General features: G+C 53.4%; 1 protein-coding gene across 4 annotated transcripts in view; it reads right to left on the bottom strand.

Annotated features, from left to right (window-relative positions):
- The window catches only part of DLGAP3 (DLG associated protein 3), a 69,941-nt gene that overhangs the window by 34,174 nt on the left and 22,432 nt on the right, over window positions 1-13,335 (bottom strand). For all 4 annotated transcript variants that reach the window (XM_084786226.1, XM_084786229.1, XM_084786228.1 and 1 more), the window contains exons 2-5: window positions 9,885-9,967; window positions 7,278-8,429; window positions 2,832-3,037; window positions 2,415-2,487 (exon numbers count right to left, since the gene is read on the bottom strand). In XM_084786226.1, the coding sequence (XP_084642352.1) occupies window positions 2,415-2,487; window positions 2,832-3,037; window positions 7,278-8,378 (1,380 nt within the window). In that variant the 5' untranslated portion in view covers window positions 8,379-8,429; window positions 9,885-9,967. The remainder of the gene's footprint in view (window positions 1-2,414; window positions 2,488-2,831; window positions 3,038-7,277; window positions 8,430-9,884; window positions 9,968-13,335) is intronic.

Raw genomic sequence — 13,335 nt, 5'->3', positions numbered from 1 at the left:
GTGGGGGGGTGGGGGGGTGGGGGGGTGGGGGGGTTGAGGGAGTGGGCGGCCCAGCCAGCTCACACAGGGCTTTGTAAACCCCAGTAAAGCCCTGGCTGGTTACTCCGAGCAGAGAGGTAAACAAGTGTACTTATGTTTTTGGTTTTGTTTTTTTTGGGGGGGGGTGGAGGGGGGGTTGGTTTTTCGAGACAGGGTCTCTCTGTGTACCCTTGGCTGTCCTGGACTCCCTTTGTAGACCAACTTGGCCCCGGACTCACAGAGATCCACCTGCCTCTGCCTCCCGAGAGCTGGGATTAAAGGCGTGCGCCACCACGCCCGGCGTACTTATGCTTTTTAAATACTCGTTCTGACTATACTGACAAGGGAATGCGTTGGAGTCGGTACAAACACAGAAGACCGACAGGAAGGCACTGTAACCGTCCCAATCAAGCCCATGGGGACCGGCAGCGCAGCTGACAAAGGGTAGGTGGAGCCTGGAAATACTGTGCGGAGGGTCTGCTGAAGGACTGATGGACAGCAGAGTCTGACTTCATGCATCTGGGGCTACAGCTCCGTGGTGGAGTGTGTGCTCAACATGAGTTTAATCACAGGGTTTAATCAGAGCACCAGAAGGAAGGGAAAGAGGGAGGGAGGACGGGAGGGGGTGGGGATACCAAAAAAGACTGACTTCGGGTTTCTAGACCACAAGCCCTAGAAAAATAAAACTGCCGTTTATCGGCGAAGGAGACGGCGGGTGGAGTAGAGGTCTGGGGAGGAGGAGGAGGAGGACAGGACGGCCTGCAGCAGCCATCCAAGGGAGTTCCAACACACAGTTCCATGTAACACGCCTGGCACCTGAGGGAGCCTTTGGGCTGGAGTTCTGCGGCTGGGAGTCACCAGGCCCTCGGGAATATTCAAAGCTGCGAGCCTGGATGAGGTCACCTATGGAGTGGGTGTAGGAAAGCAGAGCAGGGGACAGAGGCCTGGAAAACCACAGTGGTGGCATCCAGAGACACAGATGAGAATAAGCATTTGGGAGGGGAGGGGCGGGGGTGGGGGGGGTGGGGGGAGGTAGGAGGCGGGGCGCAGGGAATGGTGTGGTGTCCGAAAAGCTGCCGCAGAAAAGTGTTCCAGGAAGAAGGGTCGTCATCTGTGTTAGATGTCACTGGTGGTCAAGAAACAGGAAGAAACTGAGCATTAACCAGTGGGGCTAGGAGCAGAGGCCTGCTGGAGGCAGAGAGACAGCTGTGCCAAATCAGAATCCCTTATTCAGGAAGTGGAACAAAAGGGGTTCTGAGAGACTGCCGAGGCTCACAATAGGAGCCGATGGACGCTCTTCTGAGGCGCTTTTTTGCGTTGCTCTCCCCGCACCCCCCCCCAAGCAAACAGTAAAAATAGCTAACCTTTATTGAGCAGTGACTATGTGCCAAGAATGCTATTATGATGCCTATTTTTAAATAGGGAAGGAAGGGGCTCAAAAGTCATGCAACTTGCCCCCAGGTCACTCAGCTGGTAAGTGGTTCAGCCTCTATTCAACCCTGTTTCCTACATTCAAATATAGACTACTACTGGCTCCATTTAATGAAAAGGAAGGCCTACACTTAGGCATAGAAGTCACTTTATTCTCTTTGAAGTAAGATTTCTTGGGCCGCAGGCTGGCCTCAAACTTGATGAGTAACTGAGGATGACTTTGAACTTTGGGTCTGTCTGCCGAGATAGGCATGTGCCGCCACACTCAGTTTTAGGCAGCGCTGGGGATCGAACCCGGGACTTTGTGAATGCTAGGCAGGCGCTTTGCTAAGTGAGATACATCTCTAGCACTGGAACTCAGTGTTATAAAACATCAATTTGAATCATGTTTTCTATTGAACCCCCCAGAAATGCCCTGAGAGACGCCTAACACTAAAGTTGTCTTTTGGTTTTGTTTCTCTGAGATTGGAGTCTTACTACGCAGCCAAGGCTGGCCTTGAACACATGACCTTGCCCATGTCCACTTCCCAAGCACCGGGATTACAGAGTCACCATTTCCAGTTTACTCTTGTCACATCAAAGATTACGAAAGAGGGGTGTTGAAAAGGAACGTGGCCCATGGGAGCGGAACCCTGGGTGACTTCAGCCCTGTCTCTGCCTTGTCTGTGCCTTTCACTTATGAGTCTGGGGCAGTTGGGCCTGGAGAGAATTAGAGAAACCCCGTTAGAAAAACGATGCTGCCCTTCCACCCACGCTCACTACTCTGAGCATACTTGGGTTGGGTCTTTGGGATTCCCAGCCCAAGGCACCTCTGGAAGTCACAGGCAGGTGTCAGGGCTTCCCCAGAACAGACTTTGGGCTTTCTCCTCAGATAGACTGACATCACAGCCTAGAAAGAGCACGGAGCCAGCCGGCCTCCCTTTCCTACCCTTCCTTCCCTCCGTGTTTGCGGGGCCACTCCCTACCTGTCCAGTTGTGAGGGAACGGCTGTAGCCAGGGATGGAACTCCGGGGATGGATCCGGGGTGGGACACAGCAGCTGAAAGAGGCAAATGCCAAAGTCAGACTGGGAGCATGCTAGGGCAGAAGAGACGGGGCATGATAATATCAGGGCCTCTGACCAGGTTCTGTTCCTCATAACCCACCCCCTTGCCCCCACCCCCACCCCGACAAAGAGACTCCCCAGAAGACTCTGGGTAAAATGTCCCTTCCCCACACACATATGAAAGAAGTATTAAACCAAAGACGGTGACGCCACTCCGTATGGAGCACCCCAAGATAGTCCTAAGCAGGGCTACCCACCCAAAACCCTCTACACACAGGTCCTGTGGGAACTCGGGATCATCTCTGACACCCCCCCCCCCGCCCCAACACCATCCTTACTTGATCCTGGCTGTGTCCACGCTGGAGGAACGGCGGGAGGCAAAGCGTCGGGCGAGTGCTTTTGGAGATGTCTTGGGGCTACCATCTGAGTCTCCACTCTCCTCATCCCCCATGGCTTTGATGTAGCTGCCACTCCGCATCCTGCGGCAGGGGATCTCCCCATCCTTTCCACCCGTGGGGTAACCCCCCCAGTCATCTTGCGGCACCTGCAAGGACAAGGGCCTCCATCTCTCAGACATGTCATCACTCAGCTTAGAGGAGAGGGTATTCTTCTCTTCTCTCCCTGCCAGTGGGGGGCGCTCTGCCCTGCTTGGGGGGGTGGGGCAAGCCACACTGAAGAGTAGACACACAGAACCTGAAGGGGATGTCTCAGGGGTGTTCCCCTCCCTTGTGGGAGTGGCTGCAGGGTCCCCTCCAGAGACCTTTTAGTGACTCGACAGAGGGTCAGCTAAAGAGCCTTAGAGTGACAGATCAGAAGACCAGAGGCCTGAGTGGCCTGTCAATCATATCCTCCCATCCCCGTAGGTGCAGCATCACCTGGACCTCAGTCACCTTTCACCCCTTCTCCTTCATCCTTTGAGCACGGCTTTGCTCCCCATCCTCTGTCTCTCTCCCAGCTCTCAAGGAACCACACAGGGTATCGGGCAGGGAGCGTAGCAGCGTACTGCAGTCTAGACAGAGGCTAGCTAGATGGCCAGAAGATCAGGGCCGAGGAAGAAGCTCAAGTGGTGGGAGGGAAGCCAATTAGGAGGCTGAGGCTGTTATGCAGGCAAGGGATGATGAGGCCTAAATTAAGACAATGAGAATAAGGGGAAAAGGAGGAGATGGAGATGAGAGATGCTAAAGAGCATCAGTGAGCCTGATTGGTGGGGGAAGGAGCAGGAGGTGGGGGAGGATCCAAGATGACTGAGAGAGGTTGTGGCTGAGGACCCACGGCGGGGTGGGGGGTGGGATGGGGGTGGGGGGGTGGAGGTGGGGGTTACTGTCCTTCACTGGGCCCCAGAACTCCAGATAAACAGATTCGGGGGAAGTGTGACAGGTTCAGAAGTGAGCACCCTGAGTTTGGCCTAGAATAATTAAGAAGGTGGTTACTATGCTCCGTCTCGCCGCGGGGTGGGGGGTGGGGTGTTTACTGGTAGAGATGGGCTGGAGGCAGACATGCAGAAATCAAGGGTGGTAACTAGATGCATAGGAGTAAAGGGGACACCCCAGCAGAGGTGGGGGGGTGGGGGGGGGAGAGGGAAAGAACTGAGGAAAGACCCACTGACATTTTCAAAAGGACTGCAAAGAACAGAAAAGGGGCCTGTGAAGTCACCTGAGAAGGAGTGGGCAGAAGGGTGGGAGGGAGTCAAGAGAATGCCATGTCACAGAAACGAGACATTTCAAGAAGAAAAGAGTCAATTATGTCAAATGCCAAATGCTCTCCAAGGTTAGTAACTTGTGCTCTTTGAGCTGGGAGACCCAGGGCAAGTCCTGGCCCCGTCGCTTGCTAGCTAGGCGAACTCGAGCAAAGCTAATTAGGCTCTCAGAATCAGTTTCCTGGCCTATAAATTGGTAGAAGTAATCATACCTACATCAGAATGGTGGGAGGAAAAGATAAACAAGCAATACGGAGTGCCTGGGACACCGAGATCGCTCGACAGACGTTGGCTGAGATTACAAGCATTAAAGGGCAGGTGGGAGACTGCTGCCCAGAAGACCACCGGTGCCCAGGGCCCAGGGCGCCTTCAAGGGCAGGATGTGAAAATCCGTGGTGAGAAGTGAGGGGAAGTGAGGAAAGGAGTCCATGTTCTGAGTAAAAACAGAAAAGGACGACAGGAAGTGGTGGTGGGGGGGTGAGGGGTTTAGAGCAAAGTTTTAGGATAACAGCAGCAGTGGGTGTGTTTTCAAGAGAGCCGGTCGTGATAGTTTTTTTTTTTTTTAACTACAAGGGCAGTTTAGGGAATGAAGGTGCTGAGGTGCCCTGGTGGAGGAGGGACCAACATGGGTTGGGGTTCATGATGGGCTCTGTGAAGAATGCGATGTAAGGGGAGAAAGTCTGCGGGGAGGCAGCAGGGAAGGAGGAGGTTAAACAGTGCAAGGACGGAGGCTCCGAGAAGGAGCAAGGCTGAGGGAGAGGGGCTCATAGGAAGAGTGAAGCCAGCTAAGGTACCGGGAGACACCGTCATAATGGAGCAGGCTCAGTGAGGAGCCAGAGCGCCATGGAAGATGGGAACAGAAAAGGAAATGAGTGAAGAAGCTCTAAGCAGGGAGCAGAGACCCAGAAAAGGCCCCGCAGGCACACTGGTGTCCAGTGAGAGAAACCAGGCTCCATTAAAAGGGTAGGACGCTCTGTGTGGTGATGTAGTCTTGTCTGTAATTACTGCACTTTGGAGGTGGAAGCAGACAAAGGCAGCCTGGTCTACACACAGTAAGTTGGAGGTCCCCTTGGGTTACATGAGACCCTATCTCAAAAAAAAAAAAGAAGCCTAATAAAGACATCATATCACAGAGAGCCAACCTCCCTAGCTTATGTGCCTAGGGAGCAAGGCTGTCTTGGAAGGTTCCTGCAGCCTTTGGTTTACCCACAAACGGGCTCAGGCTTCCATCCAACCCCCATCATATTTATGATGCTCTGGAACCCCAGGCCCTGATAACTATCTCCACCCCCACCCCCACCCCCTCCAGAGGGAAGTGGCAGGAGGCCAGCAAATGGGACAGCCAGGGCACGCACTGCACTGCCACACTGCAGGGCTCCCACTCCACAGCCACTGCAGAGCTCTTTGCTCCTCTGCAGGACACTGTGAGGTGCATGTTAAAAAGGAAGCCCCCAGGGAGGTCAGGACAGCCCTGGAGGAAGCAGCAGGGAGCAGCAAAATGGTTCCAGGGGAGGAAAGGGTGCGTGTGCTTCCTGCCTGCACTCTTCGGTTCTCAGTCTAGAGCACCCCCCCCCCAGGGAGCAAACACTCTGAGGTTTTAACCTACCCCCTCCTACCCACCCCACCCACCCTCCCCGCCCCCCCCCCCACCCCCGTCTCAAATCCCAGAAGTCTCGTCCTGTTTTTGCTATAGTCCTTTTTGTTCTCTTGGGCTTTCATGAGATCCCCCAGGAGAACACTAACATGTGTACAACTTACAGGCAAGGCCAATGTCACCCCAAAGGCTCATGCAAGCTCACCTCTCCATACTTTCCGTCAGGCTGTACGATCTTCCCGAGAAACGCCTTCAGTCTGCACTAACTTGGGCTCCTCCTCGGAGAGCCAGCTCAAGGGACCTTCCTCCTAGAAACCTTTCCGAGCCACCCCTAGCCACCACCCGCTGGTGAGTGAGGGGGCCTCCTCTGTGTTCCCACGGACCCCAGGACTCTCTTCTAGCATACAGCCTCCTTTAGCCCCTAGTCCCTAGAAATCCTGAGCTCTGCATCAAGGGCATGCTCACGGGATGAATGAACGAGTGTGGACTTTGGAGACAACCCTAAATCTGCCGGGCGTCGCCAAAATCTGTATTGACTTTTCCTCCTAAAATGACTGAAACACTCACAAGCACTAGGCTGCAATGAAAGCCCTGGGAAAGGGCTCAGAGCTCCTTGTGGCAGAAGGACCAAAAAGGCTACTTGCGACAGGATGGGAGAATTCCACGGCCATCACTTGGACAGCCACTCTTAAGTTGGCCTGCCTGGCAGGGCATGATGGCACACACTTGCAATCCCAGCACTCCAGAGACAGAGGCAGAGGCAGAGGCAGGATCACTGTGAGTTCGAGGCCAGCCTGGTCTACAAAGTGAAACCAGGACAGTCAGGGCTACTCACAGAGAAACCCTGTCTCGGGGGGGGGGGGGACGGGTAAGGGGGTGAGGGAAAGGGAGCCCTGCCTGGAATGACAACAGGCCTCAGACTCCAGTGTGTCACCACCCTGGGGAACCCCCTCCCCCAAGAGGCATGCTTCCAGGCTTCTCTGTAACTCCCTGGACTGTCCCACCACACCGTAGCCTACAATGACAAACTCAAGTAGAGAGGCAAGTTCTTGAAACTGATCTCCATATTCCAATAAGTGGACCACCCGGATTTGAGTATCAAAGACCCAGGGCAGGGCAGGAGGAACTACTTTCCAACCTCCAAGCTCCAAGGCAGTTAGTACTGTTATGTCCTATCAGCTGCCTTCCCTTAACCTCACACCACCTTCAACCCCAGTAACAGAGGTCAGCACGTCTCGTTCAAACCAGAAGGTCAAAAAGGTTTCCTGGTCCTGACATACATGGTCAGATTAAAGGAGGCCCTTTCACTGTACAAATGAGGAAAAGTGAAGCCCCAAAGGGGGTTCAACGTATCACAGAGGCAGGGTCTCCTGCCTTCAAGGCCTCCAATACAAGAACAGCTGGATTCCACCCAACCACGTCCACTCTTCCCCCCCCAGCTGACCAGACTGGTGAGGGTTCAGAACACGGTTCCCTACCCCCACAAAGCCTCACCTGCAAATAGTGATAAGTCCTGGCTTTGGCCTTGGTCTCTGGACCCAGGAGCCCCTTGCCTGGCCCAGCCCCTGGGTATCCATCCCGGCCCTGGCTGACCACCATGGTATGCCAGGCACTTCGCTTGACTGACTGCCCATCCAGTGACATGGACATGCCAGTGCAGGCAAGGCAGCGGCCTTCTGACCCGCCCGAACGCCCCTTGAAGCTCAAGTCCCGGTAGGACCCATCTGGAGCGTCCAGGCAGAAGGGACCACCAGGCTCTCCAGGGGGCCTCCCACCCAGAAAGCCACTGTCACTGTCCAAATTGTCATCAGAGCTCCACCAGCCTGTGGCCTTGGTCTGGTGTCGCCCATCCCCCTTGCGGTCCTTGCTCTTGCTCCGTTTGCCATGCCGGGACTGGTGGTGGTGGTGATGGTGGTGGTGGTGATGATGGTGGGAGGTGTGAGGGCCTCCAGAGCCTGGACCAGGGTAGCTGTCTCCTCCAGAGCTACTTCTTCCCTCGGCCTTGGGCCCGTTGTAGTCTCGCTTCCCAGGTGCCTCCAGAGAGTGAGACTTGGCAAAGAGCTTCTGCACAGAGTGTACCAGGTGCCGGATGCGGCTAGGACTCTCGCTGCGAGCCTCAGGGGCAGCGCCAGATCCAGGTCCAGGCCCAGGCCCTGCTGGACCTCGCTGGTATGGGAGTGTGTGGAAGCCATCTTGTTGAACTGGCAACTGCTTTTCAAACTGATCCAGGAGTGTGGGAGGCAGGCGGGTGGCACCCTTACCCTGTGGGTGGCCCACACAGTCTTCACAGGTGTCGAAGGGGCCCTGGCCGGGGTACATCCTGGGAAAGGTACTGCTGCCTCCCCCAGCCCCCACCCCCCCTGGACCTCCCTCAGGGCCTACTGATGATGGACCCTCACTCAGGCTCAGGGGCCCTTCTGGAGAAAGGTGTCCCAGGCCAGCTCTCGGGGCACAGAAGCGGGGCTCGGTGGAGAAGGCCTCCCTGGAGCCCAGCAGGTACGGGGCCCTGGCAGCTGGGCCCACGTCCATATGCTGCTGGTCAGCAAAGCGAGCTGGGCGGGGATGGCTGCCTCGGTCGCCATGGTAACCCCTCATGGCCTCAGCAAAGGCTCTTCATATTGTTGGGGGCCAGGCCCCAGGAACCTCCTGAGAAAAATAGGGAGAAAAGGGATTTGAACTGAACAACAAGCCACTTCACCTAAAATCACCTTTCAGTAGGGCACTGTGGCATCCCTCTCAGCAGTGCCTACCAATTTATTGTGATTAATTAGACAATCTTTCCGCACATGGGCTGGAAAGTCCTTAAAACAGTCATAATAGACACAAGGGCACAAAATAATCCCATCCCCTCATCAATGCTGCAAATTTGATAAATACTTATCCACAAGAGGAAATGCTTTCAGTCAAATGGGCTTTTAAATAATATCCTCAGATTATCATAAACAAAAGGAGACCCAAGCAGACATAACAACGTATTCAAAGAAACCAGTCGTTAGGTGAACTGGCTTTTAACAAGCGAAAGCTGTAGCAAATTGGTCCACGGTCATCCCTCTGCCCCAACCGTATCCCACATCCCACTGATGCAAGTTCCAGGCCTCAGATCTGGAGCACCCAACACTGTAATGGAAGAGAACTCTAACTTCAAGTGTACATCTCCATGCCATGCCAGAACAACCCCCTTCCTTGCACAGCTACTTCCTGACTGGAGGCTCCTCCCCTCCCCTTCTCTCAGAATGCCATTGGCAGGAAAATCTGAGTTGGTTCCTCCTACCTTTGCTGCCTTCCAGACACTCCCTGCTGGAGTCATCCCCTCCCCCTCCCCCTCCCCCTCCCCCACCTCCAGCTTGCTACTTCCCTTTGCCACACTCCCTCTCTATGGGAGGGCAGCATGGAGGAAGAGAAGACTCCAGAAAGGGAATGCTGGCTAGACTAGGCAACATGTGACCCCTGGGCTGAGAACTGAACCCAGGAGTTCTTCCTCCCAGGAACAGTGGGCCGATGAGGCTGGGAGCCAGTGGAGAAGCCTTTGTGGAACTAGCGGCCCTGGCCCCTATCCCAGGCTTGCCAAGGCGACAGGACAAGAGAGGTCAGCTCTCAGCAAGAGCTGCCTCCAATCAGGACTCCAGGAGGTGCCAGGACAGGAGCTATGGCAGGAGGAGGTGACAGCAGGAGGGACAGGGACAGAGGCTCTGGCAGACGGAGCCCTCCCCCCACCCCAGACCAGCTCCTGGGCCATCTGCTGACTAGGAGATGACAGTCTCAAAGGCTCCAGACAGCGGTACCTCGGAAGACTCACTCTCCCTTCCTCCCTACACCCGCTCTGCTTCTGGCTTCTTCCTGATCCTGTCCCAAGCCTGTCTCCTACTATTTCCCTAGCATTATTTCCCTAGCACTGGGTAGTACTGTGCACACCTCAGTCTCTAAGCCGACGGAAAATCCTGTCGGGTAGACATTATCCACCCTTACCATGAGGAAATGGACCTCAAAATGGGGGGGGGGGGGGAGATGGGAAAGCCAGTAAGTGAGAGAGTCATTTCGAATCAAGTATTTGGGTTTGAGCATCTGAATATAAACCCCATCTCGCCAACTCCTAATACTCACCATCCAGGGTGTCCCATCCTTGACGTCAGGATCCCCACCACCAGGCAGAATCCTAACTTCGGCAGGCGCAGGACCACTGGCTCCTGACAGGAAAGAAAGAGGCAGTCAGCCAAGGAGGCATGACATTTCTCCTGGAGTCCTCAGGACGGGTCTCTAGCCTGACACTTTTCTTTCCCAACCCCTCCCCGCTCCAAAGCAGAACTGGTTAGATCCCCCCCATGATGCAGAGGCTTTAGCCCCTCAGGGAAATGAAGTTGGCTTCATTATGCAAATGTATGCAAATGCACTCACAGGTTGGACTACCTCCAACTGCAGGTGTCTGTGTGATCTGTCCGCGGTGCTCCGCTACAGCACCCTCACTGCTCTTAAACATGGCTGCGATCCACAGACATTTGTTGAGCACCTACCACAAGGCAGACTGAGTGAAAAGTGTCCGGAGGTCATCTGAGTATGGACCCTGTCCTGAAAGGGTCTGCAGACTGATCGGAAGAACCTCTCACGGGGTAGAATTATCCGGTTCCTACATTCCGGCACAAGCTGTTCCATCCTACTTTCAGCCACCCTCCAATCTCTCCTCCTGGCTAGCACTTACTCAAATGTAAGCCTCACCTTCACATGGAGACTTTCTGTACTCTTTATTCTGGGTTATGCCTCTCGTTTGGGCTTCTATGACACTCCGGGTGCCCCCCGGGAAGCAGTAAGCACACAGGATTGAAATTGCTTCCTTCAGTCTCCATGTCCCCTACCACCGTGGTCTCCAGTAAGGTGAGGAGAAAAAAAAAAAAAGGTCCCAGACATCTCTGCCTTGAGCCTGTACTAAGTGAGTGTTCACTGCGGCAGATCAGGAAATGGCCTGTGCCGGAGAGAGATGACAAAATGGTAGGCTGGCTTGGATTGGCAGCCAAGCCAGATTCCGTAGAGAGGAGTCAAGGAAGACTTCCCAGAGAGAAGAGGGTGTCGGAAGCACAATGTGGGTCCCCAAAAGTTGGGCGTGGGATAAATTCCCAGTGGAGAAAAGAGTGCACAGCAGACAAAAGAAAGCAAATACCAAATTCTGAGCAGTGGGCTGAGAAAGTCCCAGAAGCCAGTTAGGGTTTGGCAAATACTGGGAGAGAGAGTCAGGGAGGAAGATGACTCTGAAGTTGGCGGCAGCCGTGACTGGAAGACTAATGATGCCATTATTAGACACAGGGATGTCAGAGGGAAGAGCTCGCTTTTTGGGGCATGATTAATAATAGTGGAAGAGGCACAGTCAGACATCAGGAAGAACTTCCTGACTCGGAGGAATGTGACACAAGGAAGAAGATTGTGGAAGTTTGTAAGAGCCGGGCATGGTAGCACACGCCTTTAATCCCAGCACTTGGGAGGCAGAGGCAGGTGGATCACTGTGAGTTCAAGGCCAGCCTGGTCTACAAAGTGAGTCCAGGACAGCCAAAAGAGAAACCCTGTCTCGGGAAAAAAAAAATGTTCTATAGAGGAAAGATTCAAACTTGCAGCTCCCAGCTCCAGGGCCTGGACCAAAGGAGCTGTTCATTGCCTTGCCTAGAGGGACACTGAGGTGACCTTATTGGTACCAAGAATCTGGTTCTGTGGCAGTTCTCCTTTCTTGTCCCTTTGCTAGGATAACAGAGGGGGAGCTCAGACCAAGACGCCTTGAGCTCTCGTATAAAGCCACGCGGAAGCAGCTCCCACCTGGGATGCAGCATCGATTGGCCTAGAGCTTTGTCTGTGGCATATTATTTTTGCTGCCCCCAAGAAGGACATAGATCCCAGCCTCACAGCTCAAAGGCCACTTTGGCTGAAGCTCACATCATCCCATTTTCCTTATCTACAGTCATATCAAACCGGAACCTTGCGCTGCCCTTCCTAGCGGTGGAGGTTCACAGGTAACCCGCCACCAGCTTCCCACACCTGCTGTCACCGAGTGGCTGGGCTACCACTGAGATGTTTGTTTTGCTTTGTTTGTTTTGTTCCACCCCCCCCCCCCTTAGGATTCATGTACTTTATGTGTATAAGTGTTTGGCCATCATGAATGTATATGCACCATATGTGTACCTGGTGCCTGCCAAGGTCAGAAGAAGGGGTCAAATCCCCCCTGGAACTGGAATCACAGATTATCTCAAGCTATCACGTGGGTGTTGGGAAACAAACCCAAATCCTAGTGAGTATCCTTAACCATGGACTCATCTCTCCAGTGGTCTTGGTGTTGCTTTTGGAGAAAGGTTTCACCTGCCCCAGGCTAGCCTAGGGCTCCTTCTATAGCCAAGGGCGACCTTGAACTCCTGATCTTACTGCATCCACCTCCTAAGTGCTGGGATTATAGGGATGAACCTGCCCATCCAGCTTGTCAAAAAGCTCTTACCAAACTTGATTCTCACCGCCCCACATTCCCTTAGCTCTAGCCTCAGACAGGAGCTCTAGTATTCGCTGCTCTCCAGACAGACCCCAGCACCCGTGCCCTGCAGGAAAGAACTATCTAGGAATAGAACATAGCCCCAAGACCAGGTCTAAGGTATCAGGCAAATGGTGTGATCTTTTAAGCCTAACCTCACCTGTTCACACATCATCCAGGACTTTAGTGACCATCAAATGATGCAATACACGTGAAAGCCATTTTAAAACCATAGAAGATTGGGGCTGGTGAGATGGCTCAATGGGTTAAAAGGCACTTGCTGCCAAGCATGACAATCTGAGTTGGATCGCCAGAGCTCACAAAGTGGAAGGAGAAAATAGAGCCCCCAAAAGTTGACCTTTGACCTCCTTGTATGCCTTGTAACATTTGTGCACACCTTCATGAACACACAATAAATAAGATTAAATTTCAAAAAAACTTTTTTTTGTTTTTAGATTTATTTATTATTATGTGTACAGTGCTCTGTCTGCATGTACACCTGCAGGCCAGAAGAGGGCATCAGACCTCACTATAGATGGTTGTGAGCCACCATGTGGTTGCTGAGAATTGAACTCAGGACCTGCGGAAGAGCAGTCAGTGCTCTTAACCTCTGAGCCAACTCTCCAGCCCATTTTTAGTTTTTCAAGACAGGGTTTCTCTGTGTAGCCTTGGCTGTCATGGACTCGCTTTGTAGACCAGGCTGGCCTCGAACTCACAGAGATCCACCTGCCTCTGCCTCCTGAGTGCTGGGATTAATTTAAAACCCCCAAAGATTATACAATGTAATCTCGATCATCACACCTTCATTTGTTTGTTGTTTTCTTCCTTCCTTTCTTTTTTTTTTTTTTTTTAAATTGGGGTGGGGAGGATTCGAGACAGGGTTTCTCTGTGTAGCCCTGGCTGTCCTGGAACTCGCTCTGTAGACCAGGCTGGCCTCAAACTCACAGTGATCCACCTGCCTCTGCCTCCCTGAGTGCTGGGATTAAAGGTGTGGGCTACGGTGCCCAGCTTATTGTTTTCATTTTTATTTTTTATTTTTTGGTTTTTGTTTTTGTTTTT

The sequence above is a fragment of the Acomys minous genome, assembly GCF_964271855.1.
Source record: "Acomys minous genome assembly, chromosome: 6".
Classification (NCBI taxonomy): Eukaryota; Metazoa; Chordata; class Mammalia; order Rodentia; family Muridae; genus Acomys; species Acomys minous.
The sequence above is the reverse complement of the archived record's forward strand: the minus strand, read 5'-3'. Positions and strand labels throughout refer to the sequence as shown.